The sequence below is a fragment of the Hemitrygon akajei genome, unplaced genomic scaffold, assembly GCF_048418815.1.
Source record: "Hemitrygon akajei unplaced genomic scaffold, sHemAka1.3 Scf000061, whole genome shotgun sequence".
NCBI classification, from domain to species: Eukaryota; Metazoa; Chordata; class Chondrichthyes; order Myliobatiformes; family Dasyatidae; genus Hemitrygon; species Hemitrygon akajei.
The window spans coordinates 69,632-93,940 of record NW_027331947.1 but is presented as its reverse complement, the minus strand read 5'-3'; the positions used below and the strand labels follow the sequence as shown (position 1 = coordinate 93,940).

The 24,309-nt window shown below is 46.6% G+C and overlaps 1 protein-coding gene and 1 pseudogene across 2 annotated transcripts in view; one reads left to right on the top strand and one right to left on the bottom strand.

Moving 5' to 3' along the window:
* The window catches only part of LOC140721759 (uncharacterized), a 53,040-nt pseudogene extending 48,954 nt beyond the window's left edge, over positions 1–4,086 (bottom strand).
* The window catches only part of LOC140721804 (NACHT, LRR and PYD domains-containing protein 3-like), a 50,071-nt gene continuing 29,744 nt past the window's right edge, over positions 3,983–24,309 (top strand). Inside the window, exon 1 of one of the 2 annotated variants that reach the window (XM_073036616.1) lies at positions 3,983–4,089. In XM_073036616.1, the coding sequence (XP_072892717.1) occupies positions 4,085–4,089 (5 nt within the window). In that variant the 5' untranslated portion in view covers positions 3,983–4,084. Of the gene's footprint in view, positions 4,090–12,335; positions 12,458–24,309 lie in introns of those variants that run through there. The other variant, XM_073036617.1, reaches the window with a different exon arrangement.

Below are 24,309 nucleotides of genomic sequence, written 5' to 3'. Positions count from 1 at the left end.
TGGGCTCCCTCACCTCTGTCTCTCTGACCCTCAGCACACATACCCCACAGGGGTGTCTCTTTGCCCCCTCTTTTACTCTCTGTATTCCCATGACGTGTCGCCACCCACAACTCCAATCTGCTAATTAAATTTGCTGACGACACTACACTGACTGGCCTAATCTCAAATAATAACGAGGCAGCCTACAGAGAAGTCATCACCCCGACACAGTGGTGTCAAGAAAACAACCTCTCCCTCATTGTGACAAAAACACAGGGGCTGGTTGTGGATTACAGGAGGAATGGAGACAGGGACCAAATTCAACATTTCCAAGACTGTTATTGACACAAAATGCACATTTTAATATTGATCATGACACAATCTATTTTATATATTGTTAATGACATAAAACATATTTACAGATTGTTACTGACAGAGAATCGTATAATTTGTGTTCCGTGTGTTATCTGAATGTACTTGCCTGTGATGCTGCCACAAGTCAGTGTTTCTCTGTACCTGTACCTTCCCGTACTTGTGCACTTGGTAATAAATTCAACAGGACCTGAGAAATCTCAGTGAGATTTGATTAGTGATGATCATCTTGGCAGCTCGGTAGGTCGAATGTATGAGACAGTACACTATTAAATGCAAAACCCTGAACAGTGTTGATGATCAGAGGGATCTTAGACTCCATGTTCATCGCTCCCTGAGAGAGACTGCACAGATTGATCGGGTGGTTAAGAAGGCAAATTACATGGTTGTCTTTATTAGTTGAAACATTGAGTTCAAAAGTCGGGAAGTTGTGTTGCGGCTGTTACGAGCCTGCGGTCGTACAGTGACTGTTTCTTTAAGAGCGCCGGCGTGAGGAGGCGGGACTATGACGTCAGTCACAGGCTGACAGCGCTGACTGTGGACTGAACCATAAGAGAGAGAGAGCGATCCGCAGACGGGCAGTCGGCCAGTCTAAAGAGAGAGAGAGGGAGAGAGAGAGAGAGAGACTGGTAAAGCTGATCGCTTCAGTTAGTTTCAGCTGAGGCTTGGAACTCTCCTATGCCCACAAGAGTGGGTTGATAATCGGTACACGGAACCACAACGAATGTTTGTGGCTGTCACTTCGTATAATCCATAGGAGTGGATTGTGGAATATCTTGTGTTAATCCTTGCCTGAGTATGTTGTGTGGTAACCCCGGGAAGATGGTATTCCGTGACAGGTCACTTTGGCTGATAACTCGTATGTGGACGGATTCAACGAATAAGAACATCGTCGACGGTTATTTTGATGTAACGGCCTTTTCTCTACGTTTCACCCTGGATTACATATATCTCTCTCCCATGATTTATTCCGTGGATTACTGAACTTTCCTACTTTACCATCTCAAGACTCTGAGCTTTGTTCCCTCAGGCTCGATAGTCTGGGAGTTACATTTACACATATATACACATAACACTGTTAACTTCCCTTTATTTCGTTAAGTTACTATATTATAAGTAGATACTAATAAAGAGAGTGGTTTTAACATCAAAACCAGACTCCAGTGTGAACTCTATTGTTGCTGGTTCGTTTCTAAAACGTTTCAGTTCGTAACACAGTTTTATAAAACTAGTTAGACCACATCTGGAGTTTTTCATACAGTTCTGGTCGCCCCCATTCTCGGAAGGATGTCGGGGCTTTAGAGAGGGCGCAGAAGAGGTTTACCAGGACTCTGCCTGGATTAGAGGACATGAGCTATAACGAGAGGCTGGACAAACTTGTGTTGTTTTCTCCAGAGCGGCGCAGGCTGGGGTGCGACTGGATGGACGTTTATAAGATGAGGAGAGGAATAGATAGAGTGGACAGACGATATATTTTTCCTGGGGGTTGAAATGTCTAATACATTTAAGGTGAGAGGAGATGTGAGCGGCGTTTGCTTCTTTCCACAGAGTCGTGGGCAGCTGGAGTCACTGCCTGGGATGGGAGACCCTCCACCCGTCACGTGATCTCGCTTCCTGTTCACGTTGTTCCGCAGATCCGCAGCTCGACGCGTAAGGGTGGGCTCCCTCACCTCTGTCTCTCTCACCTTCAGCACAGATACCCCACAGGGGTGTCTCCTTGACCCCTCGTTTACTCCCTGTATTTCCATGACTTTTGTCGCCACCCACAGCTCCGATCTGCTAATTAAACTTGCTGACGACACTACACTGACTGTCCTAATTTCAAATAATAACGAGGCAGCCGACAGAGAAGAAGTCATCACCAGGACACAGTGGTGTCAAGAAAACAACCTCTCCCTCATTGTGACAAAAACACAGGAGCTGGTTGTGGATTACAGGAGGAATGGAGACAGGGACCAAATTCAACATTTCCAAGACTGTTATTGACACAAAATGCACATTTTAATATTGATCATGACACAATGTAGTTTATATATTGTTAAGGATATAAAACATTTTTATAGATTGTCACTGACAGAGAATCGTATAACTTGTGTTCCGTGTGTTATCTGAATGTACTTGCCTGTGATACTGCCACAAGTCAGTGTTTCTCTGTCCCTGTACCTTCCCGTACTTGTGCACTTGGCAATAAATTCAACGGGACGTGAGAAATCTCAGTGAATTTGATTAGTGATGTTCATCTTGGCAGTTCGGCCCACCTGGACAAAAACGACACATACCTTCGGATTCTGTTCATAGACTTCAGTTCAGCATTCGACACAATCATCCCTCAGAAACTGACTGGAAAGTTGTATTTACTGGGCCTGAACACCTCCCGCTGCAACTGGATCCTAGACTTCCTGACTGGGAGACCTCAGTCAGTCCGGATCGGGATCAGCATCTCCAACACCACCACACTGAGCACGGGTGCTCCCCAGAGCTGTGTGCTCAGTCCACTGCTGTTCACTCTGCTGACCCACGACTCTGCTGCAACTCACAGCTCGAACCATATATCAAGTTCGCCGATGACACGACCGTGGTGGGTCTCATTAGCAAGAACGATGAGTCAGCTTACAAAGCGGAGGTGCAGCGGCTAACGGACTGGTGCAGAGCCAACAACCTGTCTCTTAATGTGAACAAAACGAAAGAGATGGTTGTTGACTTCAGGAGGGCACGGAGCGAGCACTCCCCGCTGAACATCGACGGCTCGTCGGTAGAGATCGTAAAGAGCACCAAATCTCTTGGTGTTCACCTGGCGGAGAATCTCACCTGGTCCCTCAACAGCAGCTCCATAGCAAAGAAAGCCCAGCAGCCTCTCTACTTTCTGCAAAGGCTGAGGCAAGTCCATCTCCCACCCTTCCATCCACATCACATTCTACAGGGGTTGTATTGAGAGCAGCCTGAGCAGCTGCATCACTGCCTGGTACGGAAATTGCACCATCTCGGATCGCAAGACCCTGTAGCGGATAGTGAGGTCAGCTGAGAAGATCATCGGGGCCTCTCTTCCCGCCATCACGGACATTTACCCTACACGCGGTATCCGCAAAGCAAACAGCATAATGAAGGACCCCACGCACCCCTCATACAATCACTTCTCCCTCCTGCCGTCTGGGAAAAGGCACTGAAGCATTCGGGCTCTCACGACCAGACTATGTAACAGTTTCTTCCCCCAAGCTATCAGACTCCTCAATACCCAGAGCCTGGACAGTCACCTTACTGCCCTATTGTCTTGTTTATTATTTATTGTAATGCCTGCACTGTTTTGTGCACTTTATGCAGTCCTGGGTAGGTCTGTGGTCTGGTGTAGTTTTTTTTCTTTTCTGTGTTATTTTTTATGTGGTTCAGTCCAGTTTTTGTACTGTGTCATGTAACACCATGGTCCTGAAAAACACGTTGTCTCATTTTTACTGTGTACTGTACCAGCAGTTGTGGTCGAAATGACAATAAAAGTGACTTGACTTGAATCGGCAGCATCTGCGGGTTTGTCTCCGAGGCCCCGCCCACGCTCTGATGACGCATTAAGCACACTGCGCATGCTCACATTCCCGGGCTGGGCAGTGATTTTTTTTCTTTGTGTTGAAGCGAATCCGGAGCGGCGGATCTACGGGATCCGGATCGGGAGAGGGTCCTCGCCCCCTCGGGCGGGGAGCCGGGAGGTCGGATCATTCTCTGCGGAGCGGGACCGACAAGATCCATGCCGTGAGTATTGAGTCCGGTCCCGACCGATGCTGGGCAGTGAGTCCCGTTAACTTCCCCGAACTCGCGGTCTCACCCCGCTTCCTGGACAAAACCTACCGGGGTCGGTCCGGATTGTGAGACCTTCACATCGAACCTGGGAATACTTTCTATGGTGTGTTGATAAAAGTTGTTTCGGGGAGAAGGGTAAATGCCAAAGTTCCTGTTGTTCTGTCTTTGTCATTTTAGTAAATAGTAGTATGCACTGTTAATTCAGTGTCTGTGCATTGCTGGAGGGTCGTCAGTGATTGTCTTTGATCCCTTCTCCCACCCGTTCCATCTGCTTAATCCCTGCCCATCTTGTTCAACCTCTGTCCGGCCTGCATCCCACCACCTCGATGATAAATATCGACAATCTCTCTTTTACCGTTGCCTTCATTGTGAAGTCTTTTGTCTCACGGAGTTATTTCTGAAATCGGTGTTTGTTACCTGGAACTACCAGAGGATTTATTTAATACAAAATGAGGAAGGATAAAGACAGTCTCTACAATTTTAGTTTGAAAGTTACCAAATGGCCGCTGTGTTAATCTTTGTCAGACAGAAACTCCCAGTGTTTACAGTTGAGTCTGATATTTCCTGTTTTGGTCATGTTTGGAGAGGCAATTTTCCTGTTGCCAGGAGCAGCCGCAGGATCTGCAGGGAGTGGTGCACATTTTTATCGCTCTCCGGTCACTTCCCCTCATTGAGAGTTAGTGGCCTCGGGAGCAGATGGAACAGACTGATAGTGGGGTGGGGAGGATGTTGTGAGCATTCACTGTGTCGACTGTATTAACCCTGTGTTGGAATGCAGAGAAAACTAATGAATGTGGGACTTAAATTTGTGCAACTTTGTTCAGGCCGTCACAAACATCTGGTAATCAGTCAATAGTTGTGCATCATTTAAAGTAAAAAGAGAAAATGCTGGAACCGTTCATCAGATTGGGCAGCAACAGTTCTGATACTGAGTCTTCCACAGTTTCTCTTTCCACAGATCCAATCTGATGTACCGAGTTTCCAGCATTTAATTTCAATTTGAAATGAAAAGCCTGTTATTCCTGTTAGCCTACAGGAAATGTGACGGCCAATTGTGCTGGGCAAAATCTCATTTAACAATCGGACAATGATAAAGTGATTTCAGTTTAGCTGCTGCAGACAACGTGAAACGTATCCCTGCCTGCTGGTGACCCACGCCCAGTTTTCCAGCCCAATATCTGCTCCAGTCAGAGGTTTATCAGGTTCCCATTCTGCCACAGGTTGATGCAGGAGTGTTAGTTTTTGAACTCTGAATGGCCGGGACACTGCAGCATGTTACCGGCAGCAAGGGAGTCCTGGGAAAATTGGTGCTTGAACTGTAATCCTGGGGTGTAGACTCCGGGAATATGGATCTGTCAGTATTTAGGATTTGAACAGGTCAGTACTTCTGTAGCTGGGTCTGAATGTTCCTCCTTCCACAGTGAATCAGAAGTCTCGGCTTGCTGGACATTGGTTGTGGGGGAACCCCTGATGTGGGGACGATGAGCGAGGATTCTGGGGTCGGTAAGTGTCACGTTCAGCTGTGCGACCCTATCACAGAATTTGACTAAGTTAAAGTGGATCTGGGGATCGAGCTGCTTGGGCTTATGAGGTGTTGAGAGAGTGTTTCTGGTCTGGTCTCAGTTGTTTGGAAATACTTCAGTTGTGGCATAACTCGAGTTTTATGAAGTTGCAACATAACATCCTGAATTTTGAATGCAATATCTTGACTTATTAAGGATCAGTTGAGGGTGGGTTGGTGCTCGTTTAAGTAAACCTACCGAATACTGAAAAGCCTGGATACAGTGGACATGGAGAGGATGTTTCCATTAGATGGAGAGTTTGCGATCTGAGAGATCTGGGCCTGTTTCTGTTCCAGTTCTCTGTGTATTTAATGAGAAGGAAAAACCAGACCCTACTTGGGTCTGAAGAACCAGTGCTTGGAGCCCAGTTTTTCTGAAACTGTGTCAACAATTTGGCTGAGGGACTAAATTCAACATTTCCAAGGCTGCTTTTGAAAAAAAACGTAATTTTATACATTGTTAATGACACAAAATGTATATTTATGACTATTGACACAACATATTGTTAATGACATAAAACATTTTCTGTATTGTTACTGACAGAGAATTGTATAATTTGTGTTCTGTGTGTTATCTGAATGTACTTGCCTGTGATGCTGCCACAAGTCAGTGTTTCTCTGTACCTGTACCTTCCCGTACTTGTGCACTTGGCAATAAATTCAACAGGACCTGAGAAATCTTAGTGAGATTTGATTAGTGATGATCATCTTGGCAACTCGGTAGGTCGAATGTATGAGTTAAATGCAAAACCCTGAACAGTGTTGATGATCAGAGGGATCTTAGACTCCAAGTTCATCGCTCCCTGGAATTGACAGGGTGGTGAAGAAGGCAAATGACATGCTTGCCTTTATAAGTCAAGATATTGCATTCAAAATTCAGGAAGTTATGTTGCAACTTCTTAAAACTCGAGTTAGGCCACAACTGAAGTATTTCCTGCAGTTCTGGTCGCCTCATTCCAGAAAGCACTTCAATGGCCCAGGAGAGGGTACCGAAGATTTTTTGATTTGGAACAAGAAGGCAGCGGGAGAGCACCAAAGGATTTCCAGCGGGAAGACATTTTGAGTTCTTGGGGGAAGAGAGAGGCCAGACTACGCAGGCATGTGACGTCAGCCTGTTGAATGCAAACAGTTTAAAAAGAAGGCAGCCATATCCAGCGGGCAGTGTTGGGAGCGGGCAGCGGAGTGAGAGGCAGCAGAGTGAAAGGGCTTTGGCTCAACGGGCTTCGGCAGTAACGGGACGAGGCGAGGCAGTTGTTGATTGCAAAAGGAAGTTGTATGTGTGTGAGGCCGATTTTCTGTGGTCGGTGTCAGATGTGGGAGGTCCTGGAGTCTCCTGGCGTCGTGGTCGGCCACATCCGTACCCGGTGCATCGAGATGCAATTCCTAAGGGAGCGTGTTAGGAAACTGGAGCTGCAGCTCAATGACCTTCGTCTGGTCAGGGAGAGCGAGGAGTTGATAGAGAGGAGTTACAGACAGGTGGTCACACCGGGGCCACGGGAGACTGAAGAAGTGGGTCACAGTCAGGAGGGGGAAGGGGTAGAGTCAGGTACTAGAGAGTACCCCTGTGGCTGTACCCCTTGACAATAAGTACTCCTGTTTGAGTTCTGCTGGAGGGGGGACAGAGTCTGGCCCTGTGGCTCAGAAGGGGAGGGTAAGGAAGAGGAAGGCAGTAGTGATAGGGAACTCTATAGTCAGGGGTTCAGACAGGCGATTCTGTGGACACAGGAAAGAAACTCGGATGGTAGTTTGTCTCCCAGGTGCCAGGGTCCGGGATGTTTCTGATCACGTCCAAGATATCCTGCAGCGGGAGGGAGAACAGCCAGAGGTCACGGTACATATTGGTACCGATGACATAGATAGGAAAAGGGAAGAGGTCCTGAAAACAGACTACAGGGAGTTGGGAAGTAAATTGAGAAGCAGGACCTCAAAGGTAGTAATCTCGGGATTACTGCCTGTGCAACGCAACAGTGAGAATAGGAATAGAATGAGGTGGAGGATAAATGCATGGCTGAGAGAATGAAGAAGGCGGCAGGATTCAGATTTCTGGATCATTGGGACCGCTTTTGGGGCGGGTGTGACCTGTAAAAAAAAAAGGATGTGTTGCACTTGAATCCCAGGGGGACCAATATCCTGGCGGGCAGGTTTGATAGAGCTGTTGGGGAGGGTTCAAACTAGTTTGGCAGGGGGGTGGGAATCAGAATGTGAGTGCAGGGATTAAGGTAGAAGGACAAGGGCATGATGCTAAGAGTTCTGAGTTGATGAGGAAGGACAGGCAGGGGACAGAACATAATTGTAGCCAGTTAAAGGGGTTGAAATGTGTCTAATTCAATGCTTGAAGTATTAGGAACAACGAGGATGAACTTAGAGCATGGATTAGTACGTGGAACTATGATGTTACGGCCGTTACTGAAACTTGGTTGGAGGAAGGGCAGGATTGGATGATGCAGTTCCCCGGGTTCATGTGTTTCAAAAGGAATAGGATGGGAGGTAGAAAAGGCGGGGGAGTGGCATTGGTGGTCAGGGATAGTATCATGGCTATAGAAAGGGAGGATGCTGCAGAGGGAGTGTCCACGGAGTCAGTTTGGGTGGAAGTCATAAATAGGAAGGGATCAATCACTGTGCTGGGAGTAGTCTATAGGCCCCCATATAGCCCTCAGGCCACCGAGGAGGAGATAAGTAGGCAGATTTTAGAATGGTGCACTAAATACAGTGTAGCAGTTCTGGGTGATTTCAACTTCCCTCATATTGACTGGCACCTCCTGAGTGCAAGGGGGATAGATGGGGCTGAATTTGTTAGGTGTGTTCAAGAAGGATTCCTGACACAGTATGTGGACCGGCCGACGAGAGCAGAGGCTATACTGGATCTAGTTCTGGGGAATGAACCTGGTCAGGTGACAGACTTCTTGGTGGAGGAGCATTTTGGTGAGAGTGACCACAACTCCCTTAGCTTCAGCCTAGCTATGAAAAAGAAATAAAATCAGACTAAATGGTGAAGTGCTTAACTGGGGAGGGGCTAACTTTGAAGGGATGAGGCAGGAACTAGCGAGAGTAAATTGGAAACAGATGTTCAAAGGGGAAAGCACGGAAGTAATGTGCAAGAAGCTTAGGGACCACTTGAGCTGAGTTCAGGATAGGTTTGTCCCACTGAGAGAAGGGAAAAAATGGTAGGAAAAGGGAACCATGGCTGACGAAAAATGTGAGGCAACTCGTCAAGAGGAAAAAAGAAGCATATGTTAGATATAAGAGGCAGGAAGTAGGTGGGGCTCATGAGAAATATAGGGTACCCAGGAAGGAGCTAAATAAAGGACTTAGGAGAGCTCGACGGGGGCATGAGAAGGCCTTGGCATGTAGGATTAAGGAGAACCCCAATGTGTTCTATGCATATGTGAACAATAGGAGGATGACGAGAACAAAGGTGGGACCGCTAAAGGATAAAGAGGGCAACGTGTGCCTGGAGGTGGAGGAGGTTGGGGAGGTCCTAAATGAATACTTTGCTTCAGTATTCACAAGAGAAGAGGATCTTGATCAGGATGAGGTCGAAGTAGAGCAGGCCTGTGTGCTGGACAATGTGGAGATTAAGGAAGAAGAAGTGCTGGATCTTTTTAAAAACATCAAAATTGATAAATCCCCAGGGCCGGACATGATACACCCCAGGTTGTTGTGGGAATTGAGAGAAGAGATCCCTGAAGCATTAGCTATGATCTTTGAATCCTCTTTGGCTGCAGGGGAAGTGCCGGAGGACTGGAGAATGGCAAATGTAATTCCCTTGTTTAAAAAAGTTAATAGGGAGAAACCTGGGAACTATAGACCGGTGAGTCTTACCTCGGTGGTCTGCAAAGTACTGGAAAGGATTCTTAAGGATAGGATCGACGAGCATTTGGAGAAGCACAGTCTACTCATGGATAGTCAACATGGCTTTGTGAAGGGAAGATTGTGCCTCACGAGCCTGATTGAGTTTTTTGAAGAGGTAACAAAAGAAATTGATGAGGGTAGGGCAGTCGATGTGGTCTACATGGACTTTAGCAAGGCATTTGACAAGGTCCCTCACGAGAGACTCATCCAGAAAGTCATGAGGCATGGGATAAGTGGAACCTTGCCTGTTTGGATAAAAAACTGGCTTACAGGAAGAAAGCAGAGGGTAGTTGTGGAAGGAAAGTATTCTGCTTGGAGGTCGGTGACCAGTGGAGTGCCGCAGGGATCTGTCCGGGGACCCCTGCTATTTGTGATTTTTATAAATGACCTGGATGTAGAGGCGGAAGGATGGGTGTGTAAGTTTGCGGATGACAGGGAGATTGGAGGAGTTGTGGATGGAGCTGTAGGTTTTCGAACGTTACAAGAGGATATAGACAGGCTGCAGAGTTGGGCAGAAAAATGGCAGATGGAGTTCAATCCGGACAAGTGTGAGGTGATGCATTTTGGAAGGACAAACCAGGAGATTTGAGTACAGGATTAATGGTCAGTTCCTTAAGAGTGTGGATGAACAAAGGGACCTTGGGGTTCATATCCATACATCCCTCAAGGTCGCTACACAGGTTGATAGGGTAGTTAAGAATGTCTGTGGGATGCAAGGCTTCATTAACAGGGCGATTGAGTTCAAGAGTAGAGAGGTCATGTTTCAACTCTACAAATCTCTGGTGAGACCGCATTTAGAGTATTGTGTTCAGTTCTGGTCACCTCATTATAGGAAGGATGTGGAAGTTATGGAGAGGGTGCAGAGGAGATTTACCAGGATGCTGCCTGGATTCGAGGGCATGAGCAGTAACAAGAGTTTGTATAAACTCGGGTTGTTTTCTCTGGGGCGGCACAGGCTGGGGTGAGACGATGGAGGTGTATAAGATCATGAGAGACATCGATAGAGAAGACAGACAGTATTTTATTTCCTGGTTACAAATGTCTAATTCAAGAGGCCATGTATTTAAAGTGAGAGGGGGCAGTTTGAGGGGCAAGTGTTTTTAACAGAGAGAGTGGTGGGTTGCTAGGATGTGCTTGCCGGGGTGATGGTTCTGGCACACTGGTGACTTTTAAGAGATATTTAAATCAGCGCATGAATGTGAGGAACGTCTGGACATTGAGTTGGCAGAAGGGATTAGCTGGCCCTTTGATTCCTAATTTAATTAGCTGAGCAAAACATTTTGGGCCGAATGGCCTGTTCTGCTACCGTACTGTTCGATGTTCTGTGTGTGTTGTCGAGAGGTTTCGGGGAGACGGAGGCAAAAGGAGTGAGTGGGAACAACAGGTCAGCTGGAGCCCAGTGTGGGAAATGTGAGATCACCCACTTCTGTAGGAGAAACAGAAACATTGAGTCTGAGTAAATGTTGAGGGACTGAGGTGCAGTGGGTAGGGAGGGAGGTAGAAGGTTCATTGTATTTATTGTAAGAGTTATTAGGTATAATAGTGAAAATGACTTTAACAATTATTTGGGCTTTGTTGAGATTGTACTCGGAATATGGTGTAAAATCCCGCTCCCCATACTAACACGGGTTATACAGACCAAAGGACAAACTGCTGGAGGAACTCAGTGGGTCGGACAACATCTGTGGAGGGAAATGGACCGAGACCCTCCCTCTGGACTGAGTGTGGACGGGAAATAGTCAGAGAAAAGAGGTGAGGGGTGGGGATGGGGCAAGAGCTGGGGAGTGAGAGGTGGATCCAGGTGATGGGGGAGGTGGAGAGGTGGAAATAGTGACAGGGGTGGGAGGTGAGTGGGTGGGGCAACACGGGGCTGCAGAAGATGGAAATTAATTCCACAGCGGATCAACAAAGAGGTTAGAGAGTATTTGTTATAGAGAGTGCGATGAAGATTCACCAGACTGATCCCTGGAGTGGTGGGGTCATCATATGAAGAAAGATCAAATGTGATAACCCTTTCATTTAGAGAATCGAGGACTGAGAGGTGAACACATTGAAATGCACAACATCATTACCGGTTGAACCAGGGATCCCAGTCTCTGAAAAAGGGGGTGGACTGTCCGGGACTGAGATGAGGGGAAATGTCTCCATTCCGAGGGTGGTGAATGTCTGTAAATCCCCACCACAGAGGGCGGTGAAGACTCAGTGATCGTCCTCACATAAAACAGAGGCCAGCAGATGTGTGGAGACCGAAGGGATGGAGGAAATGAGGATCGGGCAGAAACATGTGGCTGAGATGGGAGAGCAGCCGCCATCTTGCTGATGGTTAGAGGGGCTGAATGGCCACCTCCTGCTGTTTCTCACTTGATGTTTCAGTGTTCCTGTCCAGTGAGGCCGGGGAAATGTGAATAGAAACATAGACTGATTTAAATAAAACCTGCACAATTCTGGTTTGGGTCTAAAATGTGTGCCGGACCGGGATGGGATTCAAACCCGTAACTGTGACCCGGGGGGTAAAGGGATGGGGACGGGGAAGATGCAGAGGGAAATTTTAAAATATATCTATTGTAATTATGAGATAATGTTTGAAATGCGATGAGAGGGGTCGGGCAGCGTGTGAGGGGCGAGGAGCGGAGTCACCGAGTCACGTGGGAGACCGTCCACCCGTCACGTGATCCCGTTGTACCGCAGGGCTGCAGCATCTGCAGGTTCGTTTCCGAGGCCCCGCCCACCGTTCGGATAACGCGCTGACGACATCGCGCATGCTCAGTACGGGAAGGGAGTTCCGTTCTTTGTTCTAATGGGTCGGCGGTGGGATCGGGATCCGCATCCGCCGGGATCCTTGCCCCCAGGGGCGGGGAGCCGGTGATGGATTATTCTCTGCCGGGCGACAGCAAGAATTCCCCTACGGTGAGTATTGAAGCCCGTCCCGAGCGGGGAGGTCTGATGTTGCGCAGTGAGTCCCTTTAACTTACCCGAATTCAAACAAGAGAAAATCTGCAGATGGTGGAAATGCGCGCAACGCGCACAAAATGCTGGAGGAACTCAGCAGGCCGGGCAGCATCTATGGAAAAGAGTACCATTAGCGGCCGAAACCCTTCGGCAGGACTGGAGAATAAAAGGTGGGGGTGGGGGAGGGAGAGAGAAACACAAGGTGATCGGTGAAACCTGAAGGGGAGGGGATGAACTTTCCCGAACTGGCGGCCTCGCCTCGCTTCCTTCACAGAATCTGCCGGGGTCGGTCCGGGTTGTGAGACCTACACACCGAACCGTCTGAGATGAGCCGCCGCTCAGCCCCTGTTGTTCTGGTCCTATTAGCAGGATGAAGTAAAACACGTTTCTATACTGTTACTGACAGATAATTGTATAATTGCTTGTTCTGTGTGTTATTTGAATGTACTTGCCTGTGATGCTGCCACAGGTCAGTGTTTCTCTGTCCCTGTACCTTCACGTACTTGTGCACTTGGTAACAAATTCAACAGGACCTGAGAAATCTCAGTGAGATTTGATTATTGATGATCATCTTGGCAGCTCGGTAGGTCGAATGTAGGAGACAGTACACTGTTAAATGCAAAACCCTGAACAGTGTTGATGATCAGAGGGATATTAGACTCCAAGTTCATCGCTCCCTGAAAGAGACTGCACAGATTGATCGGGGGGGTAAGGCGGCAAATGACGTGGTTGTCCTTATTAGTCGAGACATTGAGTTCAAAAGTTGGGAATTTATGTTGGAGTTTTATAAAACTAGTTAGACCACATCTGGAGTGTTTCATACAGTTCTGGTCGCCCCCATTCTCGGAAGGATGTCGGGACTTTGGAGAGGGCGTAGAAGAGGTTTACCAGGACCCTGCCTGGATTAGAGGGCATGAACTATAACGAGAGGCTGGACAAACTTGAGTTGTTTTCTCCAGAGTGGCGCAGGCTGGAGTGAGACTGGATGGACATTTATACGACTACGAGAGGGATAGAGTGGAGAGACGATATATTTTTCCCAGGGTTGAAATATTTTAGATAAGAGGCCATCCATTTGAGGTGAGGGGGGTAGATTAATGGAGATATGAGGGGCGTGTATGTTTTTCCTCACCGAGTCTGCTGGGTCGGTCACTGGAATTTGCTCCCTGGGGCGACCCTCCTCTCTGACGCGGTAATCACCCCACGCATGCTCACAGCCCCCGGATGGGCGGTGGTTTGTTTTTATCCCGTTCGTTGTTGAAGCGGATCATCTGGGGGATCGAGAGTGGTAGGGCGAGGGTCCTCGCCTCCCGCCCTGGGCAGAAAATCGGTGAGTACTGAGGCCAGTGTCGAGTCGGCAGCTCCGATGTTGGGCAGTGAGTCCAGGTAACTTCCCGAACTGTCGGCCATTTACTCATTTTCCAACTATCTGTGCCCCTCTAAGACGGACACACTTCACTGAGCTCTCCCTGCGAACCAGCAACCCAGGCGGCCAATCTCCACAAGTTATAATGGTGAATCAGCCTCAGGGCAAAGGGGCGCCTATTTAAAACAGAGTGATGCACCATCAATAACTCACGCCGAGACTTAGGAAGTGAGATATCGGCTTTTATTGACTGAAGAACAACACTACATCCTGGGGAAAATGAGGGAGAGCAGCAGGCCACAGTCGCCTTTATACAGGGGTCTGTGGGAGGAGCCACAGGGGTAGTCAGCAGGGTCTTGGGAGGAGCCACAGGAGCAGTCAGACAGGTATATCTAGTTCACCACACAGAGATTCGGAGAAATTTCTGTAGCCAGAGTGTGGTGAATGTGTGGAATTAGCAGAGGGAGCCGTGGGGGCCCGGTTGGGGGTATTCACCAGGTTCTTGAGTGGTTACGATGAGAAAGTTGTGGAGTGGGGCTGAGGAGGGGGAAAAGGGTCACCCTGATTGAACGCCGGAGCAGACTCGATGGGCCAAACGGCCTAATTCTGCTCCTTTGTCCTATGGAGCCGGTTTATTGTCGGGGAGACGCGCCCACCGGTCATGGTATCCTGTTTTCCGCTCTTATTCTGCCGCAGATCTGCAGCCTGCGGGTTTTTCCCGAGCCCCCCCCCCCACCCCCGGCTCTGACGATGTGAAAATCTCATTGCGCAGTAATGCAGTAGTTCTTGGCTGGCAGAGTACAGTCACCGTTTTGAGCTGACGTGGATTTGTTGGAGAAATCTAATATTGGCCAATGAGTCCCGTTAACTTCCTGAACTGTCGACTTCGCCTCGCTTCCTGGAACTTCTCAAAAACTTTTTTCACTTCAGATAAGCCGCTTTTAAGCCTGGTGATATGTATCTTCTCCCTAATGGGGGTGGGTGAGAAAGGAGAATGTCCCAGGTTGTGGGGATCTTTGATTTTACCGAGGGAGTGGGAAGTCCAGAAGGAGTTCACGTAGGGAAGACTGGTTTCTGTGATGAGCTGATCTGTGTCCATAACTCTGCAGTTCCTTGCAGCCATGGGCAAAGCAGTCACCATACTAATGCGTGGGGTATCCGGATGGGAAACTTTTTATGATGCATTGATAAAATTTGGTGATGGGCAAAGTGTATATTCCAAAGTTCTTATGGTTTGTTCTAGCTTTGTTATTTTCAGATCTTTTATACAGTCGTATTGTGGTGAGCATTTGGTCCATAACGAGAGATAAGGCAGCTCATTAAACTCAATAACAGTTTTATCATGATAAACACAAAATAGACCAGCCAGCACGACCCGGAGAGTAAACCCAACCAGTCTCATACAGACAGGGGAGGCGACCATCACACACCCTGGTTACAGATAGTGTGACCCAGAAATACACAAGCAAGTAACTGTATAATCCAAGCTAAAAGGTAACAATAAATGAACTGGAACATCCCATCATAATCCCACAAAAGCATTTTAACACAAGAACAATAAACAGTGCTGCTCATTAGAAATGTAGGGGGCGGGCTGTTGACCAACCCCTCCTCCTGAGGACCATCAGTGATCGTCCTTGATCCCTTCTCCCAGTTGATTCCATCTGCTCATTCCCCACCCATCTTGTTCAACCTCTGTCCAGCCTGTATCCCAACACCTCAATGATATATATCAACCATCTTGTTCAACCTCTGTCCAATCTGTATCCCACCATCTCAATGATATACATCAATCATCTTATTCAACCTCTGTCCAGTCTGTATCCCATCACCTCAATGATATATATCAACCATCTTGTTCAACCTCTGTCCAGTCTGTATCCCACCACCTCAATGATATATATCAACCATCTTGTTCAACCTCCATCCAGTCTGTATCCCACCACCTCAATGATATATATCAACATCTTGTTCAATCTGTCCAGCCTGTATCCCACCACCTCAATGATATATATCAACATTTTGTTCAACCTCTGTCCAGCCTGTATCCCACCACCTCAATGATATATATCAACCATCTTGTTCAATCTCTTTCCAGTCTGTATCCCACCACCTCAATGATATATATCAACATCTTGTTCAATCTGTCCAGCCTGTATCCCACCACCTCAATGATATATATCAACATCTTGTTCAATCTGTCCAGTCTGTATCCCACCACCTCAATGATATATATCAACCATCTTGTTCAATCTCTTTCCAGTCTGTATCCCACCACCTCAATGATATATATCAACATTTTGTTCAACCTCTGTCCAGCCTGTATCCCACCACCTCAATGATATATATCTTGTTCAATCTCTTTCCAGTCTGTATCCCACCACCTCAATGATATATATCAACATCTTGTTCAATCTGTCCAGCCTGTATCCCACCACCTCAATGATATATATCAACATCTTGTTCAATCTGTCCAGTCTGTATCCCACCACCTCAATGATATATATCAACCATCTTGTTCAACCTCCATCCAGTCTGTGCTGCCTGGGGTGATGGTAGTGGCAGATACATTGGGACTTTTAAGAGATATTTAGATCAGCACATGAATGTGAGAAAAATGGAAGGATATGGACACTGTTCTGGCAGATGGGATTAGTTTAGTTGGCCATTTCATTAATTGAATAGACTGAGCACTGTGCTGTACTGTTCTATGTTCTGTGTCTCTTGTTGAGAGGTTTTGTGGTAATGGAGGCAAAAGGAGTGAGTGGGAACAACAGGTCACTGGAGTCCAATGTGGGAAATGTGAGATCACCCACTTCTGTAGGAGAAACTGAAATCCTGAGTGTGTTAAAATGGAGAGTTTAAGTGCAGTGGGTGGAGAGGGAGGTGAAAGGTACATTGTATTTATTGAAAGAGTTATTGTGTGTAAGAGTGAAATGACATTAACAATTACTTGCGTTTTGTTGAGATTGTACCTGGAATATGGTGTAAAATCTCGCTCCCCATACTAACATGGGTTATATAGACCTGCTGTTGAAGAAAGGCTTAAAAAAATAAACCAGCAAATTATAGACCAGTGCTTCTGACATCACTATTAGAAGCACTGCATATGTAAGTATTTGAAAAGACAAGACTGACTTGGAACAGTCAGCATGACTTTGTTTACTCCTGGCAACACACACAATTTTTTTTTGATGAGGTTATGGGGAATGTTACCAGGAAAGTAGATAAAGACAATGAAGCGAATGTTGTTTACATGGTCTTTTGCAAGCATTTAACAATCCTGCATCGGAGGTTGGTCAAGAAAATTCATTTGCATCACGTTCAACGTAAGGAAGTAAATTGGAGTAGACAATGTCATTTTGGCAGAAGGTGGACTGTGATGGTAGATGATTATCTCCATTAATCGTTGGGTCCATTGCTGTTTGTCATCTATATCAATGATTGGGATGGTAATGTTTTTAACTTGATAAGCACATTTACATGTGACACCAAGATTAGGGGTGTAGTTGACAGTGAGGCAAATTATCTATCATAGGTTACAGGGATCTGGAACAGCTGGAAATACTGAGCTGAAAATGGCAGATGGAATTTACTGCAGGCAAGTGCAAAGTGTTGTGCTATGGTAGGTCTTACACAGTAAACAGTAGAGCACTAACGTTGCGGTGGAACAAAAGGATCTGGGAATAGAGGTCCATAATTCATTGAAAGCAGCGCCACAGGTAGATAGGGTGGTTAATAAATGCTTTTGGCATAGTGACCTTCATCAATTAAATTATTGACTGCAGGAGATGGGATGTTATTTTGAAGTTGTATAAGACATCGGTGAGTCCGAATTTGGAGTATTGTGTGAGGTTTTCATCACCTACCCACAGGAAAGATGTAAGTAAGTTTGAAAGAGTACTGGGAAAAATGTCAAGGATTTTTCTGGAGGACCTGGTTGATAAGGAAAGGATGAATAGTTCCGGACTTTAATCTTTGAAATGCTAAAAATTGAGAGGAGACTTGATAGAGCAGAGATAGGTAAATGCAAGCAGGCCTTTTCCACTGAAGTCGCGTGAAACAACAACCAGAGATCATGCTTTGTGGGTGAAAGATGAACAGTTTTAGGGGGACATGAGTGGATAAGTCTTCAATCAGAGGGTTGAGAGAATGTTGAATGAGCTGCCAACAGAACATAAGAACATAAGAGATAGGAGCAGGAGTAAGCCAATCGGCCCCTCAAGCCTGCTCCGCCATTCAACAAGATCATGGCTGATCCAATCTTACTCTAGTTTTCACCGAATCCCACAAGACAACAGTGCCAACCAACAGGGCACCATGCCACCCATTTTATTTTATTATTCATCCCGCTCAAACCCATGTGATCACCTGGCGGAAAAAAACCGAGTTGCCAATTGAGGAGAAAAAATCTGGAAAATTCCTCTTCGACCCATCCAGGCTATCGAAAATTGGTCCAGGAGATCACATGGCTGATCTAAACCTAGCCTCATGTCCACTTACCTGCTCGCTCACCGTATCCCCTAATGCCATTTTTATCCAGGAAAATGTCTATCTCCGTTTTGAATTTATTGAGTGTAGTAGCTTCCACAGCTCTCTGGGGCAGTAAATTCCACAGCCCCACTACCCCACTAGAAGTGGTACATGCGAGCATGATTTCGCCTTTGAAAATATGGATGGGTGAATATGGCTACTGTGCAGGTGGGTGGGAACAAGTGGTTCAAATGACTGAGACAAAGTGCCTGTACTGTGTTCTGTTTTGATATGACTATCTAACTATGACTCTGACTGCTTGATCACAGACAAAGGTTTGATTGAGTAAAAATCCAAAATTAATATCAGACTTGAATGATTCACACCTTAATTCCCCAGGAATATTCAACAGCGTGGATATGTTTTGATATGAAGTCAAACTGCCCACACACTCCCAGTCGCGGATCTTTCATAACCAGGGAAAGACAAAATGCTGGAGTAATGCAGTAGGTCCGGGCAGTGTGTATGGAACTGAATACAAAGGGAGTGTTTCTGGCTGAGACCCTTCAGAGGAACTGGAAAGGAAGGGGGAAGAGGCAATATCATTGATTGATTTGGATTGTGCAGGTTGCTTTTCTGTGAGACTTCCCGGAGCTCAGGGTTTGTGTTTAAGCAGCTGCCTGCACATTCCTCAGAACAGGGAGCGGCATTTCTGCTGAAACTGGTTCGACATTTCACTCTCAATCCTGTAAACAAAGTCACTTCAGTATTCTATTTAACTATTTCTGCATATGCAAATATGCTAAGCTGTTAATAGTTTGCAATGAACCTGTAGCATGTCGTAAACGACACTGCTGATGGGCTCGAACCAGCTGTGTTACCAATTACAGCTGTGAGTTTGCAGTTTTTAATTATTTTTACTTCAGACGCACATTATCTGCAGTTATTTTTAAACTTTTTTTCCCAGTACTTTTTTTAAAAAAATGGATCCACTACATTCCCAACTGTGACATTCCTTAATATAAAGACATTACACAGTGTATGAAACATGCATCTTTCTCAGTCAAAGTTGCCAATAACCCTTGAAATATTGTTGATGTAAGGGTAAAGGTGAGGGGTGGAATGAGGTGGAGAGAGAGAGGTTGAGCAGGGAGAAGGGAAACGGTCAGGGCGAGGGTCTGCAAGGTGGACAGGGAGCAGCTAAGATGAGGGTGAGGGTAGATGGGGGGGTAGACCTTGGGACAGAATGGGTAGACAGTGGGAGGAGATATAATTAGAGAGAAAGGGACAGAGAGAGTGGGTGAGTGAGGGGTTTGAAAGATGGGTAGAAAGGGGAGAGAGATCTGGAGAGGGGGAGTGAGAGGTAGGAAGGGAAAGAAGAGTGAGAAAGGGTAAGAGGGAGTAGGAGATACAGGGTGAGAGAGGGTGGGACTGTGAGAAAGGGAGTGAGGGAGATAGTGAGAAGAGTAGAGTGTTGGTGGAATAGGAGAGAAAGGTGTAGAGGATGATGGACAGAGTGGAGAGGATGTAGAGAGGATAAGGGAGTAGAGCCGGAGTGATAGTGTGAGTGGGGTTTCGGGAGTGGGGGGAGTGGAGGATGGAGATGAGGAAGGAGAGGTGTGGATGAGGGGGCGAGGAGGATGGGTGAGTGAGAGCAGCTGCAAGCAAGCAGGGGTGAGTGACTGGGGATTTGTGGGAGAGGGACGAGTGAGATAGGCCGTGAGGAGGGAGCGGAGCTTAAACAGAACAACGTTTGCTATCCTCCAACCCTCCATTACCACACATGTCAGCAAGTATAATTTAAATATACTTGCCACGACAACTCAGTCACCCCTCACTCCTCACTGAAGGCCACAGTTTAAGAATAAGGGGTAGGCCATTTAGAACAGAGTTGAGGGAAAACTTTTTCACTCAGAGAGTTGTGCATCTATGGAATGCTCTGCCTCAGAAGGCAGTGGAGGCCAGTTCTCTGGATGCTTTCAAGAAAGAGTTAGATAGAGCTTCTAAAGACAGCGGAGTCAAGGGATATGAGGAGAGGGCAGGAACGGGGTACTGATTGTGGATGATCAGCCATGATCACAGTGAATGGCAGTGCTGGCTCGAAGGGCCAAACGGCCTACTCCTGAACCTATTGTCTATAAAACTGTACCGTCTAGCACCGACAAACATTCCACTCTCAAAATCACTGAGATCACATTTAATCTCCATGGTGATGTTTGTTGGAGACAGAACGTACCCTTTACTAAGGAACAGGACACGGAGAGAAGCGCTGATAAAGCTGTGGGTTTAGTTAATGATTATCACCAGGAGCTGACTGCACACTAACCAGGATGTGTTCATTATTTGCAGAAAGTAGAAGGGGGAGGGGAAAATGCTAAATGATAGGAGAAGACCGGAGGGGGTGGGGTGAAGCTGAGAGCTGGAAAGGTGATTGGCAAAAGGGATACAGAGCTGGAGAAGGGAAAGGATCATGGGACGGGAGGCCTAGGGAGAAAGAGAGGGGGAGGGGAGCACCAGAGTGAGATGGAGAACAGGCAGAATGATGGGCAGAGAGAGAGAGAGAGAGAGAATAAAAGGGAGGGGAAATTAAAACTAAATATATCAGATTGTTCTAAACTAAATATATCAGATTGAACTGAAAGCAGGCACCGCCAGTTGAAGGCAATTGAGATTTTCTCTCTCTCTGGGTCTAGTGTCTCATTGGAATGGGCTCCACAATATTCAGGAGAAGCAGATCATTACAATTAATTCTGTAATCTCTGCAGCGCAATGGTCTTTGAAGGACAAGTGAGTGAGATGTTACAGGTGAGAAGCAGGATTAAGGCGTTGAGATCACAGACAGACCTAGATTGGTCACAGTAAATTCAGCATGTGAATTTTATTAAATCTCACATCAGCATCCTTTGGCTGACAAATCACATCCAGTGAATTTAATGCAAAAGGGATTTTCATCATTCAGTAAAGGGAAACAGCTCAGCTATTTGTAAAGTATGAGTGATAGCGAGGAAACACACCAACAGTAGGAAAGTAAACAGACCCATTAGTCATAATTTTATCTGATCAATCAGGTTACTTATTTCTAATAAGTGAACATTAATTTCAAGGTGAAATACATTCTTGTCTTGCAGTACTCGTTCGGGTGTGGTTATCTCCAGTTTGTAATCTCGACACAGTTGCTGCCTTGCCCATTATTGTAATGGCCCCATTGTGGACAAATATTGAAGTTTGCTTTATCAAAGGGCTGACTCTGAGATCAGTGGAGCTCCAGACATTTGGGGCACAGTTAAATCTGGCGAAAGGGAATGTCCGGTGTTCAAAAGAAAATATTATTCCAAAATCATAACTTTTCACCAGAGTTGACAGTGCCCGTCCTGCTGCTGTGCTTTTCCTATAAGCTCAGGAGGATCTTTGCCCTCGCCTATTGCTATGGTTTATAGTCTGAAAATAAATTGCTCCCCAAATATACAATAAATTAATGCCAAGAGAAAATCTGCGGAAGCTGGAAATTCAAGCAACAAACACAAAACGCTGGAGGAACGCAGTAGGCCAAACAGCATCTACAGAAAAGATACAGACGATGTTTCGGGCCAAGGCCCTTCAGCAAGACCGGCCAAAAAATAGATGATAGGTCAGAGCTAGAAGGAGGGGGAGGGGAGTGGAGGAAGAGGCGGAAAATGATAGTTGAAACTGGAAGAGGGAGAGATGAAGTAAAGTGCTGGGAAATTGATTGGTGAGAGATGCAGGGCTGGAGAAGTGGGAATCTGATAGGAGAGGACAGAAGGCCATGGAAAAGGAAAAGTGGGGAGAAACACCCAATGGAGGCAATGGTCAGGTAAGGAGATAAGGCCAGAGGGGGAAAGAGGGATGGGGAATGGTGAAGGAGGGCGTTAATACCTGAAGTTTGAGAAATCGATATTCATGCTATCAGGTTAGAGGCTACCCAGACGGAATATAAGGTATTTCTTCTCCAGTCTGAGTGTTTCCTCATCACGGCAGCTGAGGAGGCCATATACTGACATGTCAGGATGTGCATGGGAAGTGGAATTAAAATGGCCGGCCACTGGGAGATACCGCTTTTTCTGGCGGACGGAGTGTAGGTGTTCTGGAAAGCGGTGCTGCCGAAAGTTCTCGGCCCAAAATGTCGACTTTTTTCTGTAGATGCCTCCTGGCCCTGGCCCGCTGAGTTCCTCCAGCATTCTGAGCGTGTTGCAATGAATTAGTGTGTTGACACCAACTGAACGGAGCCGGGATGCGGGTCGCGGTTGCTCCCTGGAGCGGATTGAGTTGTGGACAGATACTGGATGTAATCTGTGTCACCGTGCACTGAGGCACAATAGGAAGCCTGGACCGAACAGCCCAGTAGAATCATTTGCTTGAATCAGCTTTTGTGTCATATAATGTGCTGTGGAGCAGGGTGTGGAATTACGTGCTGACTGATGTGAAGCCCAGGTTTATATGTGTGTTATCAACTGAATCTCGCTCACGGTGTGTTCACTTACTGTTTGCACCCACTAAGTTCAGGTACTCGGATTCGCTGGAACAGAAACAAGCTCAGCACCAAGTACACACATAGACCGTACTGGGTGGGGAACATTGTGATGTTTCAATACGTTCCTCGTCAGGAGAGGATTTCCAGTGTTTCTACCTGTTCAATATTGTCTTTAAAGCTGTGTGGCATTACGGACATGGATGCTTTTTACTGTGTGTGTGTTTTTAAGGAAAACAGACATGCATCTGGCAGTGATACTTAAAATGCAGATTACAGGATTGTAATAATCTGCTTCTGCTGAATATTGGGGGGGAGAGGGGAGAGGGGGGAGTGAGGGCGGGCAGGAGAGAGGGGGAGGGTTGGGAGAGTGGGGCAGAGATGGGGAGAGAGTGGGGAGGAGAGAGGAGGGGAACCAAGATCCTTCCAGGCAGGTTTTCCAGAACGATTCAGGAGGGCTAATTTTGCAGGAGGATGGGACCTGGGGTTATAATGTTGAGAATGGATGGAGCTGTAGGTTACAAGAGGATATAGACAGGCTGCAGAGTTGGGTAGAAAAATGGCAGATGGAGTTCAATCCGGACGTGTGTGGTGATGCATTTTGGAAGGACAAACCAGAAGACTGAGTACAGTATTAATGATCAGTTACATAAGAGTGTGGATGAACAAAGGCACCTTGTGGTTCGAATCAATATATCCCTCAAGGTCGCTGCACAGATTGATAGGGTATAAGAAGGCCTATGGGATGCTAGGTTTCATTAACAGGGGGATTGTGTTCAAGATTAGAGAGGTCATGTTGCAACTCTACAAATGTCTGGTGAGACCGCACTTAGAGTATTGTGTTCAATTCTGGTCACCTCATTATAGGAAGGATGTGGAAGCTATGGAGAGGGTGCAGAGGAGATTTACCAGGATGTTGCCTGGTTTGGAGAACAAGTCATATGAAGCAAGGTTAGCAGAGCTGGGAATTTTCTCTTTAGAGCATAGAAGAATGAGAGGGGACTTGATGGAGGTCTACAAGATTATGAGAGGCATAGATAGGGTGGATAGTCAGTAACTGTTTCTCAGGGCATCATTTGCAAACTCCAGAGGGCATATGTTCAAAATTAAGGGAGGGAAGTTTAGGGGAGACATCAGGGGTACGTTTTTACACAGCGAGTTGTGAGTGCCTGGAATGACTTGCCAGGGATGGTGGTGGAGGCTAAAACATTAGGGGTATTTAAAAGCCTTTTGGACAGGCACATGGATGAAAGAAAAATGGAGGGTTATGGGGTAGTGTGGGTTTAGTACTTTTTTTAAGGATTGTATGGGTCGGCACAACATGGAGGGCTGAAGGGCCTGTACTGTGCTGTAGTGTTTGTGGTAATGGGGTAGTTGGTTCACAAACATGGCAGTGTGCAGTGAAACTGCTAGAACGGGGAGGCTGATGATAGGGCAAAATTGCAGTCAATGGGATGCTTCAACGTAAAAGCAAACAAAATGGAA